General features: G+C 39.3%; 1 protein-coding gene across 2 annotated transcripts in view; it reads left to right on the forward strand.

The window, feature by feature from the left end:
• LOC140133532 (ATP-binding cassette sub-family B member 5-like) overlaps positions 1–14,299 on the forward strand; it is a 42,977-nt gene extending 28,678 nt beyond the window's left edge. For both annotated transcript variants that reach the window (XM_072153821.1, XM_072153822.1), the window contains 14 exons: positions 21–182; positions 1,896–2,054; positions 2,935–3,078; positions 3,425–3,529; positions 4,290–4,367; positions 4,626–4,709; positions 5,272–5,475; positions 6,809–6,909; positions 7,619–7,759; positions 8,924–9,080; positions 9,175–9,372; positions 9,521–9,727; positions 10,350–10,496; positions 10,879–14,299. In XM_072153821.1, coding sequence (XP_072009922.1) covers positions 21–182; positions 1,896–2,054; positions 2,935–3,078; positions 3,425–3,529; positions 4,290–4,367; positions 4,626–4,709; positions 5,272–5,475; positions 6,809–6,909; positions 7,619–7,759; positions 8,924–9,080; positions 9,175–9,372; positions 9,521–9,727; positions 10,350–10,496; positions 10,879–11,076 — 2,085 coding nt within the window. In that variant the 3' untranslated portion in view covers positions 11,077–14,299. The remainder of the gene's footprint in view (positions 1–20; positions 183–1,895; positions 2,055–2,934; positions 3,079–3,424; positions 3,530–4,289; positions 4,368–4,625; positions 4,710–5,271; positions 5,476–6,808; positions 6,910–7,618; positions 7,760–8,923; positions 9,081–9,174; positions 9,373–9,520; positions 9,728–10,349; positions 10,497–10,878) is intronic.
• The last annotated feature ends 4,620 nt before the right edge of the window (positions 14,300–18,919 follow it).

Genomic DNA, 18,919 nt, shown 5'->3' on the forward strand with positions numbered 1-18,919 from the left:
TGAATAAAACTTGTTTTCAGGCCATTGAAGGACGTACCACCATTGTCATCGCTCACCGCCTGAGCACCGTGTGGACCGCCGATCTGATTGTTGTGGTGGAGAATGGCGCTGTAGCTGAACAAGGGACACACTCTGAACTGATGGAGAAAAAGGGCATTTATTATTCTCTTGCAACAGCGCAGGTATGTTCACTTCCTTGCAATAAAAAAAAAAAAATCAATGAACTTGTTATATTTTACTCCAAAATGCTATGGCATTTCAAAAAATAGTTTTTTCAAAGTATAGTTTAAAAACAAATCAGGGAGAAAAAAAATCTGATATCAACCAATTGAGAAACACTTAGGCATTACAGGGTTTAATTTTTAAAACAATAGAAATGCGTTTGTCAGCATTCCGAATCATTTCAGTAGTTTATATAAGTTTAATTCACATTATCTGGCTACCTTCCAGCAGCGTGTGGTGGGCACTCGGATAGGGACAGCTGCAGCCTGTATGTCCCTGTGTCAGTCTCCTCCCCTCTTCCCACTTCCTGTCATGTGCATTTAGCAGGCAGAGCAGCGGGGGATGGTGTGGAGTAGAGGAAGAATATTTTTTACAGATTTGCCACTGGCAAACTAGATTACCCGTATCCAGACACAGGAAAGTGTAATTAAAATGTAACTTTTAATTAATATCTGATAATATGGACAGTTCTTATAGCGATTCGCATTACTAGGTGCTCAAACTGGTATTGTGATTAAAAACACAGTGTCATGCGCTCCCCTAGTGATATGTAGCCAGGCTAGATTTACTAGTGTTGTGTCTGTTGAAGTGCAAACAGGAGTATTGTATGAGTAAATCGTGTGCTGGTTGTACTTGTGACTATGCTGAGTGGGTGATCACAGAATGTCTCTTCCGATTATTGTCAATAGCTACAAGTCTGCTGACTCGGGTGGCCACTTTACTGGCTCAGATAGCTATCTCAGATGACATAAGCTGTATACTCATTCTAGGCTACTCATAGTGCTATACTACTAGCGTAGTTAGTGTTGCAACTGCAGGCTGTCCACAGAGATCACAGCATTCACACTGTGGTCCTGGGGTAGGTAGGTCAGAGTAGCACTATCTGATCCCGTGTATAGGGTATAGCTCACTTTGCAGACCCTATCGCAGCTCACATTGTTGGATTTCACTCCCTCTATTGCACACATTCACACATGAATTTAGATCACTAGAATTAGTAGGAGCGCTGGCTGACCAGAGAGCGATACACTGCTAATTAAAATACTGAATTAGCTCCCCGACATGTTTCGCCAGGTAAACTGGCTTCATCAGGGGTCTGGTCATTAGCCTAAACATGATGTACTAATGACAAACATGGTGTAGTATGGTCATTGATTTATATATTTCATCAAAACAAATAGATACCAAAAATATTGTAGACTATGGTATTTGAGGAAAACTCAAAAATTAAATAATATAGCACAATTCTATCAATCTGTCCTGAAAAACATCTGTTCCTTCTGGAGCAGATATACTGGTTTGGTTTTACTCCCACATCATATCATTAGGCTTCCTGATGGTCATGCTTGATGTCAAGGGAGCTGCCTTAAAAGGTGGCTAAAGAGGTGTGGTTTTCCTTATCCCACCCTGATAAGTTTTGTATATTTTCTCAGAATCCCCCTAGTGGAGCGTCAATGCCTACAAGACTCTACACACCTACACGGCGGCCTTAATTGGCAGTCTCCGTAAGGAGAACTCTTACTTCCAGACCATGGAAAACCAATGCAGTCTTAGATAGCAATTGTAGCTCTTTAAGGACATGCATTACCACTATATGATATATTTTCTGGTTTCTGATGGAGGTCATGCTGTAGAAAGAAATAATCTTGACCTTGCAAAATATTTTGTCTCAGACTATACAAGCAGCAAAAGACTCAGAAGCTGGAGAAAATGAGCAAGAAACACAGGGGAAGCCACCACTTTTGCAGAGACTATATTCTAATACGTCCAATGGGAAATTTTCTCTTTCTGACAAAGGAGAGGAAGAAGACACAGAGGAGGAAACTGAAGAGGTAAAGAGTGAAGATAAGTTATAGCAAAATAATTTACAGATTAATATAATGGTGCCTGGCAGGAGAAAAGCTCCCCTTCCAAATTCAAAAACACCAACTCATCTAAAATTAATTTATTTTTAATAGTGATATTTTTCTGATGTATGTATCTATGGTAACAGACAACAAACAATCCTTGTGTAGTCTGACCTTAGTGTTTTGGACTATTCCACAACGTCCTCTTCTTGTTCATCTTATTGAGATTCCAAGTAGACAGAAGATGAATTTGCGTTATCTATGAAACGGGATCAGATTGTACAGAGATTCTTTGTAGCTTCTAAACATAGAGAAACATAGGTTTACATAGGAGCTGTAAACACAAAATGGTATAAGTTTGTTTTGCCATGATCACTCTTCATGAATATGCTTTAGTTTGGGCTTTACATAAATTGGAGAAATAAAATGCTGGATGGAACATCCGCACATAAAAGCCAAAACATTCAAACATCAATGTACAAATTCCCAGTTTGAATTTTGGATGCATTGAAAGCAACTTTGAAGGACATCTACCACCAGGATGAAGGATTGTAAACCAAGCACAATGACACACTGGTGCGTGCCCCCTCTGGCAGGATCTGCTCTTCTTTTATCTTCTTATGCCATGGTTTTTAAGAAAAAAAAAAGGATTTACAAATTATGCAAATGAGCCTTAGGAGCTCCAGGCTCCATTAACACATATGGAGCTTGGAGCTCCTTAGGTTCGTTTGTATATCCTGCCAGAGTGCTTGGTTTACAATCCTTCATCCTGGTGGTAGATGTCCTTTAATCTGTAAGGTGCCAAAGCTGGTGGACAACAGGTATTAGCAGGAACACTTACTTTACTGTACTTTCTTCTTTCTAGGAAAAACTCCCAAATATTTCATTTTTTAGAATATTAAAACTGAATAAATCTGAGTGGCCGTATATAATGTTGGGAACAATCGCTGCAATTATCAACGGAGCAGCTCACCCAGCTTTCAGCGTACTGTTTGCTAAAGTTATAGCTGTAAGTATATGCATTGATGACAACCTTATATATTTTCATTGAGAATGTTTCCTTATGAAATTGTGTTTATTATTTTTAGGGATTCCTTCCATTGACATAAATGTGTTTAACTGCAATACTCAGCACTGCCTCTATACAATGTATGATGCTGTGCTTGGTAGGAAGTAGATTGACAGCAGCTTATGTCTAAAAATTTGTTCTATGAACATTTTTGGGGGTACAGATCATAGGTTCAACTTCAATATCAACTAATTGACTATCAACTAACAACTATTATTCCAGAACCTTTCATAAATTTATTATGATCATATATAAATTGAATCTCTAAACTATTTCCTTTCCATAGATTTTTGGAACCAATAACCCAGAGTTCATACGAAGTGAAATAAATGTTTACTCCATTATTGTTCTTGTTATTGGTGTTGTTTCTTTCTTTACATTTTTTATGCAGGTAAGTGAACTCCTAATGTCTACTACATATGGATTTTATGTATAGTTTAATATTTAGGATCAAGTATGGGGCTCTATAAGAATTAAACGTTCAGTCAAATAGAGCATAGAGCAATAGATTGTGCCAACATTCCTTCAGTCATGTGACTTCGGCTGGAATCTAATACCACATTTTTCATATATGTAAAGGTGTCTTGTATCTTATAAAAGTAGTGATGAGCGGACCTGTTAAAATTCGGTTTGGGTTCAGTCCGAATTTTGCGATCGGTGCTGCTGTTCAGGTTAGCACAAGACTAGAACAGGAATCACCCACACAAGTATAGCAAGTTTGCAGGGTATAAACCTTGAACACATACCTTTTAATGTTTCCCAGTGATTTGTGATGTAAAAGGAAATTACATTTTTATATTTTTGCTATTTAGCTCTTTGGTGCCCGGGGGGTTACATTTTCTATTACATGACCAATGGCTAAGAAAATATATTCTGGAAATTTGATGAAATGTTCAATACACTGCTAGGCCCAATATCAATATAGTTATAGTTATGCCAATGTCCATATACTGTGCTTCTTCTTATCTCCTTTATATTATTTGATTTCAAAGGGGTGGGGGGAAATGTATGAACTTCTGGAGTCCCTTTGATGAATGTAGTGTTACTATATAATTGTCAGTTTAATTAGTTGTGCTGTTTTTCTCTTCTTCTTTTCATGCAGTAATAATTTTAACATATTAGACCCTGATCTTTTTTGTTTTATCTGCTAGGGTTTTATGTTTGGAAGATCAGGAGAGGTCCTCACCATGCGGCTAAGACAAATGGCTTTTAAATCAATGTTGCGTCAGGTAAGTTTCACATCTAATGTTACCTACTGTTGAAAGTCAATCAGTGGGGTAACATGAAGCTGATGGGCCCCACTGCAAAGTCTGTGTCAGGCCCCATCATTTATATTACTAGCCTTCCCATATGGGAAAGTGACACCTTATAAGCCCCTAAGCCTCTTGGGCAGGGTAGCAACTGCACCCCCTCAAATTATGCCCCTGAAGTCAAGTTGTACAGTATCAGTTAATAATATGTCAATTTTGTATTTTCTGCATCTAAAGGATATGTCATGGTTTGATGACAAGAAAAACAGTACAGGAGCTTTAACTACTAGGCTTGCCACCGATGCTTCACAAATACAGGCCGTGAGTACACATCATCTAAAATGTATGATTTTTTTTTTTATAAATTATTTTCTTTACATCATTCATAAAAACCTATTTAAGCTGTAAATGTCATGAATTCAGAATAAAACTCAATAATAACATTTAGATAAGACTTAAAGGGTTATAGGCCTTTGTCAGAAGGGTAACATAAAGTGATTCTCCAGCACACAGGACTGGAGCTCAAAACTTTTTGTCAGATGTCACTTTTTGGCTCCATTAAAGGGAGGACCATGTAGGGTCTTTGCTATAAACAAAAGCCTAAACATGCCTTTGTATCCAAAAATGGATGAATTAGTGCAGAGATAATAATCTTTTATAGATATGCAAATTAGTCTTCAAGTTCTATAGGGTCAGTGCTGATTTGTCAAGTTAAATGACAGATAACTGCAAGTTCTCTTGCTGCAAAATCCCATGCCTTTAGCCAAAAAATGTAACTCAAAGCAGCTGGGCCCAAAGGGTTGTGTCAGGGCACTTAACTGTAAAATATATTCCCAATGCATTGATTGATTCACAATTTTAATTTATTTGTCGATTAAATTAGGCCACCGGCTCCAGACTTGGACTGATCGCAGAAAATTTTTGCACAATGGGAGCAGGCATCATACTTTCCTTCATCTATGGCTGGGAAATGACATTGCTGGTTCTAGCCCTCACTCCTGTTCTTGTGGTCACTGGATTTCTGGAGACCAGAGCGTTGGTTGGCTTTGCTAATCGAGACAAAAAACAACTTCAGTTTGCTGGCAAGGTAATGACTCCTGGCTAGATTTATAGAAGCTGTATGTAAGGTACAGCGTGCAATAAGGGACAATTGTTTCTGATCCCAAATGAACAAAAAATCCATCTCTCTTGCTTCAAAAGTTATTGGTCTTTATTTATATAGCATCAAGAACCTCACGTGAGTTATAATTAAGCAACGTGTAGCAGACACCCTCCGATGTCTTTCATCATGGCTAATCCACGTTATAGCATACAAACAATAAATACAGCTATGATTACATCATAAAACCAACACACATGTGTAAATGAAACAGCTTACTCAATCACAAACCTAACAGGGCAATTATGATAATTAAACCATATGGGGATTACTTCCTGACCCGGTGCAATGGCCGCTGATAAGGCTACAACATGGTTAATCACTTAAACACATGGTTGATCGCTCCACTACTTCCGGGTCAGGCAGAACACATGACTGCATGAATACTTCTGGGTCAGGAAAATCACATGAATGCAAGGGAATGGCTACTTTCATTTGGGATTCCACCTAATAAAACACTAAGCTCTTATGGTACACAAAAAAGATTTGCAGAACTGCCTGTACAAAGCAATTTACCACCTGGGATTAATAAAGTTGTATTGTGTTGTATTGTATCAAAAGATTGTTCCACTACCAGGAACAAATAGGTAACAATGCAGTTACAAGAATCTGTAATACTAAGCGTATGCTAAATAATTTCAAGTCAAATTGATGTATGAGATAGTGAGATAGAGATAGATTGTGGATAAAATATTGCTAGTTTAATATTCAGAGCTGTAGTGGATAATAAGATATGAATATGATTTATAATCTGAAAGTAAAAAGTTCAAGACACTGTTACCCCTTTGCATCTAAGTTTAAGTCCCAAACATCTGGCTGTTTAAAGAGACACTTACATCCTGGAAACTGTGGAGGTTAATACTAGAATCACTTGTGGTCTAGAGACCATGACCCGGACATATTGCCAGATTGGTGGCCAATCCAGTAAAATGACATCTCTAGCAACAAGCCATGGCTATTCTTGGCCAGTGGTGTTCAAACCCAGACCCTGAATCTTTAAACAGAAACAGCTCAGGTCCGCTCATCTCCAATTAAGATGGAAATTATACTGTCATGCTATATTGTTCTTTGTTTATATAGTTGTATATAAAATCTTGGAGCATAAAATTCTAAATATATTTCTCAAACTATGAGAAAGCAGGTGCCTATTCAATTTAAAATAAGAATAATAGAAAATATGAATAATACAAATACAACGATACCATTAAGAATTTACTATTCTGTAATAGTACATTTTGTAAAAGATTTTGTTCTTTTATAGATTGCAACAGAAGCTGTGGACAATATCCGAACTGTGGTATCGCTGACAAGAGAGATGACATTTGAAGAAATGTACAGTGAAAGCTTACAGAAGCCGTACAGGTCCGATGTCATTAACTTTTATTTAATTATCACATTGAAATATGTCTTGTCCTGGAGTTTAAAATGAAATAAGAATCAGACATGTAAGATTTCAACATTTGTGATTGTTTGACCCTCTGCGAGATAAGCTTTTTCCAGACACTTCCACCCATATCATATAGCATGTGCAGTGCTGGACTATTAGTTCAGTTAATTAAGCCTAACTTTCTCATATACCGAGATCCAGGCCGACGCCAGCACTGGACATATATGGGCAAGTGCTGGGGCCCAGGGCTGCTGGGGGGCGAACAGAAGGCTGTACATACTGAATCCATGGGGGTGAGGGGGGCTGTAGCTAATGAATCCCTAGGGTGTTAGGGGGGCTTATATAAAATAACCATGAGGGGGCTGTTTGGGTTGCTAAACTAGTGAATATTTTAGGGAACAGTAGACTGTTTCACTTTCCAAATTGTTAATGCTGCCACATGCGTTCACTGCAAAGGGGCCTACTAAAGCTTTGTCCAGGGGCCTGCTGAAATCTGAAGCCAACCCTGACCAAGATTCATTATATTATATACTTAACATATCAATTATATCATTTTTTATCAACAGCCATTGCACCTGTATAAAGCCTGGTACAAATATTTGTATTTAATACCATATGATTTGTGATTCCAACCCTTCTTCCACTCTCAGTATTTCACATTTGCTTTAACCTGATATATTTTAGGAATTCCCAGCGCAAAGCTCAGATTTATGGCATTTGCTTTGCATTCAGCCAGTCCTTCATACACTTCACCTATGCAGCAAGCTACCGTTTCGGGGCTTATATGATTGAAACTGGAAGGATGATCCCCGAGGATGTGTTTCTGTAAGTATTAATTATTTGTAGGGGTATTGCATTGGAAAACATAGAGGACAAGCTGCCAGGGAATATCAGGCATGTTTTACTGTTGGAGGGTGTCTAATTTAGAAGATTACCAGGTGCACTAATAGCTCATCTGAAAAGGATGATGAAAAAAATATATAAAAGACAAATGTTGATTATTTGTATGTTGTGAAAGGATCAATGTCTTTTCTACAGCTAATAAATTGTACACATATAAGCAAATAAATAAAAAAGAGTATTTCCATTCAATGGGGACATTTTTCATAGTGTCTGATGAAACCCCCGCCGCTCTGCCGCACAAGATATATCAGGAGGATTTAGCCTCCTGGTATATCCAGAAGGGAGCAGAATTGTACCATAACCTGCTCCCCTTCAGGCCTGAAAGAGCTCAGGCTACGGTCATGGGGCAGGAACACCGTGTGGGGGCCCTCTCCACCACTTAGCATGCCCCAATCACAACCCTCCACACCCATTTATAGTAAGCTGACATACAAGCCCTTACAAATCTCCCCCAATATTTTTATTTTTCCAGCGGAGAGGAGGAGGCACTCACTGAAGTTGTCTCATTCCTCTATTTCTTTATTGGTTAAGAACATCAACTCTGATTGCAACAACACAATGGGCAACCAATCAGAGATCAGCTTGAATTTTATAAGCTGCTGTTGAAAATGAAAGCTCAATTCTGATTGGTGTCAATGAGCTACTAGAACAGATTTGTTCTCAGACACTTTTGTCATATTACTCCTGATTGACAGGAAAAGGGATAACTTGCTGATTGTGGGAGTCCAACCATTTGGATCATGAAAACAATGGTCCCCTTCATGAAATGAAAGTGGTGGATAGTAATACATGCATGCACTCTTCATTGATTCTTTATGAATGAGCTACCATCCATTCAATTTTTGGGGGGTCCTGTTTTTGCAACCTCAGCTGTCAAAGCCGTCAGAAATCACTGATGAGGATGTTGATAATAAAAACCTAAATCGCCTAAATAAACATTTATTAACAGGACCATAATATAAAAAAATAGCTTCATATTATCAATCGATCCATTATTCAATATGTGTATTTTTACATTGTTTTGTGTACATACTGGTGTTGGATATGAAAGAAATGACTCATGTAAATAATTGTTATATTTCACAGTGTGTTTTCCTGCCTGACGTACGGAGCTATTACTGTAGGACAAACATTATCCTTTGCTCCTGATTATGCAAAAGCCAAATCTGCGGCTTCACATTTGTTTCATTTGTTCAACACTGAACCTTCTATCGACTGCTACAGCGAGGAAGGACAACAACCGGTAAGGACATGACACAGCACTTTGTACTTTTTATTAACCCTTATGATACTGGTTTTCATTCAAATATTTATTTTATATTAATTTCTTCAAAAAGGAAAAATGTGAAGGAAATTTGGACTTCTCAAAAGTTTCTTTCAATTATCCAACTCGTCCAGACGTTCCTGTGCTGAAAGCATTATCTGTGGCAATATCCAAAGGACAAACGGTGGCATTTGTCGGGAGCAGTGGATGCGGGAAGAGCACCTCCATCCAGCTTCTCCAGAGGTTCTATGATCCACTCCAAGGAGCAGTGGTAGGGCATTTCATTAGAATTGTTCCAAATCATTGTGAATCAATTTAGGGGAAATGAAGTCAATAAAAATCTTTCATGGATCCATGTACATGGTAGAATCTAACTTTATACCAAACCAATTCTTAAAAAATTTACTTTGTCTTTTCAGCTGTTTGACAAAAACGAAGCTAAAAATTTGAATGTGCAATGGCTAAGAAATCAGATAGGGATAGTATCCCAGGAGCCAGTGCTGTTTGACCGCAGTATTGCTGAGAACATCGCCTATGGGGACAACTCTCGAGAAGTTCCTATGGAGGAGATAGTACAAGCTGCAAAAGCTGCAAACATTCACTCCTTCATAGATGAACTGCCAGAGGTACGTAAGTTTACTGATGGTAGATGTGTCCTAATAAGTTCCTGAAGATCATCGTTCCTCAGGACTTCTTTTATCATAATTCTATATGCGCCAATTGCAGGAATATAGAGTTAAGAAAGTTATGAAATTTACCCTGGGGCACTTAGGCTACATCACCCAAGCGCCTCAGGGAGCCTCGTATATTAATTTATGCACTCCCTTAGTAGTGCTAGTGGTCCCACCTGGTCCTGCCACCCAACCGCGCATAGATAGGGGGCAGGACCACTAGTGCCACAGGTGATAGCATAAATTAAAATACAAGGCTCCGTTAGGGGCTCAGGTGACGTGCAATGTCATTAAATGCTCCTGCATGATCTATACCTTCACACAAACAATACAAATACATGTGGTCATTCTTGACACAAATTCAACATACATATAGATACATATATGCTACATAGACGGAAAGAAACGGTTGTATGAACCTACTCAGCCAATGAATTGAAGCCTGGGAAACATTGACATTGACAAGTGTCATTTTCTCTACTAGAGTATATACAGTATATAAATAAAACAATATTGTGCATGAATCCTTATTGTGCTGTGAACACACTTTTTCTTACATTTACAATTGATCCTTCAGAAATATAATACTCCAGTGGGAGGAAAAGGCACTCAGCTGTCCGGAGGTCAGAAGCAGAGAATCGCTATTGCCCGAGCACTGGTCCGTTCTCCAAAAGTTCTCCTGCTTGATGAAGCCACCTCAGCCCTGGACAATGAAAGTGAAAAGGTGAGGATAAGACATAATTCTAATTAAACATCAATAAATTATTACTATTGGCAAAACTGATTTAAATGCAAAAACATTCCCTGCTGTTGACTCTGTTTTGGATAAATCTCTAGTTATGTTTCAAGACTCTTTGAAGAGTCATACAACAACTTCCAGATTAGCTACTGGCAGGGGACATTATTTATAGTATTTTCTTCCTTGTGGAGGAGAGCTAATTTGCATGACCCTTCCAAGGAAGCATATCATGTAAGACTAGATGAGAAACCGTAATCCTCCTCTGAGCCCAATATTTACCATGATGAGGTTGGGTAAAAGAGGGGCGTTATCACTTCCTGTCCTTTTATTTTGGTGAAATCTGAACTTTCTTTTCTGTCATGGTCAGGTTGTACAACAAGCACTGGATCAAGCACGGAAGGGAAGGACTTGTATACTGATTGCCCATAGACTGTCCACAGTCCAGAATGCAGACCTTATTGTGGTAATGAAGAACGGGAGAGTAAAAGAAAGGGGCACTCATCAACAACTCTTGGCAAACCAAGGGGAGTACTATGAACTTGTCCATGCACAAACTATAACTTAAGGTGATATACCTACATGCTAAAGAATGGATAAAAAATCAGCTACATACCACTGCGTGTGGAAAGTCAACTCCAGAAGTCATGACTAGATGACAACTGCGAAATGCAATGGTATAAAGAAGAGCAAAGATCGGTGAAAAGAGGATAGGTGATGTGACCATGTGAAAACTCTATGGTTTAGCACCTCTACTTGACACAAATGATGGATAAATTGTGGCAATACCTGCATGAGGATAAATAAGGAACACCATCATTCTACTGTCGTTTATAAGTAGGATGTAAATGTCTCAAGCTTGAAACATACACTGAAACATACAACAATATTTTCTATACTAGTATGGAGGAAGGATAGTAGATAAATTAATAGATAGATAGATAGATAGATAGATAGATAGATAGATAGATAGATAGATAGATAGCTTCATAATATATCCAAATAATTATTTGTTTAATAAGTGGCAATGAAATAGAATAGAAATGATTGAATGTTCAAATTTGTTGATATATACCTTGACTAGGCGATTTCCATCAATAAATGATTTATGGTAAAAGAATAAATAAAAAGAAATGAATTAACACATAGAGGGACAATAGAGGCACCAGCAGACACATTAGGAGGCTCTGGCCTCCTGATGTATCTGGCAGCGACCATTCTGGCTTGAAATGGTCGCTATATGTAAAAAGTGAGCAGGAACACTCCCCCCCCCCCCCCCCCCCGCTGTGCCACCGGCCGCAACCCTCCTTCATTTGGCCTAAGGGGGAAAATAATCATGATGCCTGGTTCACTAGGAATTTCACTGCTTATATATCAGAAAAATGTCCTCCTTAATTTTAGACCTGCTAGATATAAAACACAGTCAAACATAGACAGTCACTTTGATGACAATACAAAAGTTGAACATCACTAGGCTTCTCTGTATCTATGTATGGTGTTCTACAGAAGGATGATATAAGTGATTATACCTCAGCTTATAACGTGCTTTATTGTTTGAAGTTTCAATATTTTCTTATCACTTGTTTTCAAGATCCTTTTATTCTTCAATCTGTATGAGGTCTAAAGAAATTATTGCAAATTTTGTTTCAAATTCGGCTGATTATAGAAATTAAAACATGTAGTTCCTGGTGATTTTTCAAAAATGTACTTTAATCTAAGTACCGTATATTGTAAAAAGAAAACCACATTCCACAGTCAAGGATTAAACAAATAGTCACATTTTTTACCCCTAGAGTCCCTCTTGTTGGACTTTTCCTGGTGTTAATTTTTCTTTTAAACATTAACTAAACGTGTTCTGTAATGAATTAGTAGCACAGGTAAAAGTAACAAGCTTTGTTATGTGCTTTATCAAAATAAAACTACTTGTTCCTTCACTTATTTCCTTCCCCATGGCCCAGATCTGATGATTTTCTCTGATCTTATCTGTTTACCAAAGTTCTGTATAAAAAACTGTTTGGTTTACAATGCAGTCTATGGAGAGGTGGTGTTAAAAAAAAGTATGAAGAATAGATAGATAGTGACATAGATTTATATCCTTTGGTATTTTTTTTTACAAGCTAATATGTACAGGCGGTCCCTGACTTAAGGACACCCAACTTACCTCCCAGTCCACTGTGACCTCTAGTGAAGCTCTCTGGATTCTTTACTATAGTCCCAGACTGCAATGATCAGCTGTAAAGTGTCTGTAATGAAGCTTTATTGATAATCCTTGATCCCATGACAGCACAACATTTTTGAAAATCCAATTGTCACTGGGACAAAAAAAATTGTCTGGAGCTACAATTATAAAATATCCCTCTTCTGATTTACATACAAATTCAACTTAAAGGAAACCTACCACTTCGGATAGGGCTTATAAGCAGGACATGCCATGCGCCAGCTCAGGGTGAGCTGGTGCCGGCGCTTATCTTCATTATGTGTGCATCTGAATAGGAAGTGGTAGTGTGCATGGTGCGCCGAACGTGGACCACGGTGCGGGGAAGCTAGTTCCGAAATAAACATTAATAAAGTGATTAAATGCTTTAAAACAGTTTAAAAACATAACGAAGATAAGCGCCGGCACCAGCTCACCCAGCATGTCCTGCTTATAAGCCCTATCCGAAGTGATAGGTTTCCTTTAAGAACAAACCTACAGCACCTATGTTGTACATAACCCGTTCCAGGCTTATGTACAATATAGGTTCTTTAGGGTTTAGGGTTTGTCCCCTGCCTGTAGTTATATATGGATAGTACCTGGTGTTTGTATATTTTGGATAGTGCTGTAGTGTAGTGGATAGTGCAGCCTTGCCTTGGTCACTCTTTTAACTTCAGTAGCCCATCCTTCTCTAACTCCTTCCGTCTCCATTGATTACTATTGCTTACAAATTAACAATTAACAGAGATCAGACACGGGCAGAGGGAAATAAGCAAAGAATAAAGTATTTTCTTAAATTGTACACCGCATATTACAAAGTTTGTTATCTTCATCTGTCCTGATTTCTGAAATATAAATAAAGGTTCGGTAACTCTTTAACCAAAGTGAATTTTGGATAATATACAATAATCGACACGGCCCATAACAATCCTGTCTTCAAGCGAGCTCATAGCGGTCCCCTCTTCAATTCTGAGACTCCATCGCCTAGAAAGTTGTGCATTTTGTGATGATGGGGCTTTACTTATATTCCACTGCTTTAAGCTTGATATCATGCCCTCCTTTAACTTTTCCTGAACTGAAAGCACAACTAGTGGTTCCCTTATGGACACTCAGCGTGGTTTGCAGTTCTCCATAGACATTCATGTGACTTAAAGCAGCTGAGCTTTAATCATGCAAAAGTTTCCAACAAAGTTATTAGACCCTCCTTAATTTCTTCACTATTCTGCCTGAAAGAAGTATAAAATAACATATACGTAGTGAAATAGAAGTGAATAGTTTATAAACATATCCAACAAGTTTTAACAGGAGGGAGATTTTTTTAAAGTGTACAAAAGAAAAGCCCATTGTTGCGCATAGTAACCAATCATTAACAAGATATATTTTATCATAGCACTCCTAGGAAAAGAAACCTGTGCTGTGATTGGTGGCTCCCTCAGACAGTTCTATACATCTTCCCAATGACTGTGGAGTGTTGTTAAAATACAGTGGAGTTTTTCCCTATGTTTATTGAGTAACTGAAGTTGTGCTGTTTTTAGAGTCTGTTAATTGAGTTTGTTAATATCTATGTAAGAAGCTGATAATGACTAATAAAATACTAGTAAAGAATGGATGTCTATCACTTATACACACATATAATGGAATGGATTTTATCCCAAATTATCAGTAAAGCATTGTCCACACTTGCTTCAGCTTCCTCATGTATTTGTTCCTAGTTGTCCTACAAATAGCAGGAATGGCTGGAAGCTTATAACGTCACACATTGTAGGTAGGACTGCTTCATGTTACATAGGAGCATTATTGTCTTACACACTGTGAACATGTCTGAGGTATTATCTCAGAAAGGCAAGGAGAAACCATGTCTCCTCATACATCTGCACATCTGTGTACACTTTGTGTCCCCACAGTGTAGACATTAGTGATGTATATGGGAACATAATTACCGCACACATTATAGATGGTGCTCAGAAATATTACCTGATATACAGTGGACATGATGCAAAAACCGTATATATTCAAGTATAAGCCGAGGGACCTAATTTTACCACAAAAAACCTGGGAAAACATATTGACTGATAGTATAAGCCTAAGGTAGAAAATGCAGCTACTGCTCTTTAATAAAATGTCCAGCAGTTCTCCCTCATCACTGAAATGTCCAGCACAGAGCCCCCCTTAATAATGATATGTCCAACACAGAGCCGCACATTATTAATGATATTTGGGAAATAAAGACCCACCTTATTAATGATATGTCCAGCACAGAGCCCCTCTCAATAATGATATATCCCGCACAGAGCCCCCGTCATTAATGATATGTCCAACACAGAGCCCCCCTCATTAATGATATATCCCACACAGAGCCCCCATCATTAATGATATGTCCAGCACAGAGCCCCTCTCATTAATGATATATCCTGCACAGAGCCCCCATCATTAATGATATGTCCAGCACAGTGCCCCACTCATTAATGATATGTCCAGCACAGAGCCCACCTTATTAATGATATGTCTAGAACAGAGCCTGCTTTATCAATGAAATATCCAGCAGAGAGCCCCTCCATTATTAATGATATGTCCAGCACAGAGCTCCCCTTATTAATCATATGTCCAGCACAGAGCCCCCCTCATTAATGATATGTCCAACACAGAGCATCCCTCATTAATCATATGTCCAGGGCAGCCCCCTCATTACTTATATGATCTCTCCTCTTCCGGTGTTTGGGTATCCGGCAGCACTGGCAGATGCACGTCTATATGCTATGACCGCACACACTATGACGTCACCAGAAGGTGACACTGCCACGTTATACTGTGTGCATGGGCAAAATTCATAGGCATGCATCTGACCGCACTGCAGGAAACCCCAAGAAGAGCTGCTGGGAAGAAAAGGAAGCGGAAGGTGAGCACCGGAGGGCAAGTACTAAGTTTATTTTTTTATATACTCGTATAAGCCGAGTGGGACTTTTTCAGCACAAAAATTGTGCTGAAAAACTCAGTTTATACAGTATTGAATTCATGTAGCCACCATGTCCCCTCATTTTTTGTCTTCCAGTTACCTTTTACACTCTTGATACTGCTCTTGGGGGATATTTATCATACGCTGGCGCTCGTGCACCAGCGTATGATCGCCCCGCCGCTGCAAATTTGCAACCCGATACATCAAGAGGCTTCTGCCTCTTGATGTATCGGGCTGTCAGCAGCGCAGCGTTTATCCTACGCCAGGCAGCAGCGAGTGCGCAGGCGCAGGGACAGTAACGCCCCGCAGCGGCCCACTCCCGTCCGGCCGCGCCCCCCCCCCCTTCACGCCCCTTCACGCCCCACTGGCGTGAAGGTGGAGGATTGGGGGAAATAATCGCAAAAGCTAGCAATAAGCTAGCATTTGCGATTATTTCAGGGCCTCTGCGCCACTGGCGGTGTGCAGAGGTCCTGATAAATATGCCCCCTTGTGTCCACTTTTTGCAGACATTGCAATGAACTTGCATGTTGGGGCAGATTTATAAGACTCATTTAACATTAGACTTTAACACTGCACCAGAATTATCATTTAAGGCTCGATTATAAATATGATGTATATATGAAAATATGCCAAAATTTGTGGCACTTTTGACACAAGGACTGAGGCAAAGCCCTTTTGTCATACTGGTTGCAAAAGTGTCTAAAAACCTGGACTGCCTGTAGTTGTCAGGGATTGTAGGGAGAATGGTATCGCTCAGCTCACAATTATTGGAAAGAGAAGGGGATTTGTCAATCTGTCTACTACAGAAAATGTGAGTAATTATTATATACTGAATGATTACTGCTAATTACATACAGCACCCACTAATTAATATAGATCCCCCATAATATAGAGCATTTGTATTTTGTTTTGAAGCCCAGTATAAGCGCATCAGGCAAAACACTTCAGTAAACGCATATGTGTACATTATTTATATAAGTTTTAGGGTTTGTCCCCTGCCTGTAGTTATATATGGATAGTACCTGGTGTTTGTATATTTTGGATAGTGCTGTAGTGTAGTGGATAGTGCAGCCTTGCCTTGGTCACTCTTTTAACTTCAGTAGCCCATCCTTCTCTAACTCCTTCCTTCTCCATTGATTACTATTGCTTACAAATTAACAATTAACAGAGATCAGACACAGGCAGAGGGAAATAAGCAAAGAATAAAGTATTTTCTTGAATTGTACACCGCATATTACAAAGTTTGTTATCTTCATCTGTCCTGATTTCTGAAATATGGATAAAGGTTCGGTAACTCTTTAACCAAAGTGAATTTTGGATAATATACAATAATCGACACGGCCCATAACAATCCTGTCTTGAAGCGAGCTCATAGCGGTCCCCTCTTCAATTCTGAGACTCCATCGCCTAGAAAGTTGTGCATTTTGTGATGATGGGGCTTTACTTATATTCCACTGCTTTAAGCTTGATATCATGCCCTCCTTTAACTTTTCCTGAACTGAAAGCACAACTAGTGGTTCCCTTATGGACACTCAGCGTGGTTTGCAGTTCTCCATAGACATTCATGTGACTTAAAGCAGCTGAGCTTTAATCATGCAAAAGTTTCCAACAAAGTTATTAGACCCTCCTTAATTTCTTCACTATTCTGCCTGAAAGAAGTATAAAATAACATATACGTAGTGAAATAGAAGTGAATAGTTTATAAACATATCCAACAAGTTTTAACAGGAGGGAGATTTTTTTAAAGTGTACAAAAGAAAAGCCCATTGTTGCGCATAGTAACCAATAGAGATGAGCGAACATGCTCGTCCGAGCTTGATGCTCGGTCGAGCATTAGGGTACTCGAAACTGCTCGTTGCTCGGACGAATACTTTGCCCGCTCGAGAAAATGGCAGCTCCCGCCGTTTTGCTTTTTGGCGGCCAGAAACAGAGCCAATCACAAGCCAGGAGACTCTGCACTCCACCCAGCATGACGTGGTACCCTTACACGTCGATAGCAGTGGTTGGCTGGCCAGATCAGGTGACCCTGGGATAGACTAGCCGCTGGCCGCGCTGCTCGGATCATTCTGTCTCTGGATGCCGCTAGGGAGAGAGCTGCTGCTGGTCAGGGAAAGCGTTAGGGTGTTCTATTAGCTTACTGTTAGGCAGGAGTGATTCTCAAAGAACCCAACAGCCCTTCTTAGGGCTACAATAACGTTCTACTTTTTTTATTTTAATTTGCATCTTTTACCATTTTGTGAGGAATTAGCAGGGGGACTTGCTACCGTTGTGTTTAGCTCTTAGTGGCACACATATCCATAGCAAAGACCGAAGTGGGAAAATTCAGTAGGGGTTGGATTTCTATTAGGCAATAACTCAGTGTCATCTCATCTGGCATAGTAGTGTGCTTCCTTTGATACTTGGCTAGAAAATAGCCATAGGAGAATACAAACAGCTTCTTGAAGCCTACAGTAGCGTTCTATATATTTGATTTCTGGTTGATCTGCTGGTGGCTTTAGTTTCTGCAGTGCATGTACTTGCCAATTCTGAGCAATTTGTAGTGAGACTTGCGACCGCTGTGTTCTGCGCTTAGTGGCGCACATATCCATAGCAAAGGCTGAAGTGGGAAAATTCAGTAGGGGTTGGATTTCTATTAGGCAATAACTCAGTGTCATCTCATCTGGCATAGTAGTGTGCTTCCTTTGATACTTGGCTAGAAAATAGCCATAGGAGAATACAAACAGCTTCTTGAAGCCTACAGTAGCGTTCTATATATTTGATTTCTGGTTGATCTGCTGGTGGCTTTAGTTTCTGCAGTGCATGTACTTGCCAATTCTGAGCAATTTGTAGTGAGACTTGCGACCGCTGTGTTCTGCGCTTAGTGGCGCACATATCCATAGCAAAGGCTGAAGTGGGAAAATTCAGTAGGGGTTGGATTTCTATTAGGCAATAACTCAGTGTCATCTCATCTGGCATAGTAGTGTGCTTCCTTTGATACTTGGCTAGAAAATAGCCATAGGAGAATACAAACAGCTTCTTGAAGCCTACAGTAGCGTTCTATATATTTGATTTCTGGTTGATCTGCTGGTGGCTTTAGTTTCTGCAGTGCATGTACTTGCCAATTCTGAGCAATTTGTAGTGAGACTTGCGACCGCTGTGTTCTGCGCTTAGTGGCGCACATATCCATAGCAAAGGCTGAAGTGGGAAAATTCAGTAGGGGTTGGATTTCTATTAGGCAATAACTCAGTGTCATCTCATCTGGCATAGTAGTGTGCTTCCTTTGAT

This window comes from Engystomops pustulosus, chromosome 5 (assembly GCF_040894005.1).
Source record: "Engystomops pustulosus chromosome 5, aEngPut4.maternal, whole genome shotgun sequence".
Classification (NCBI taxonomy): domain Eukaryota; kingdom Metazoa; phylum Chordata; class Amphibia; order Anura; family Leptodactylidae; genus Engystomops; species Engystomops pustulosus.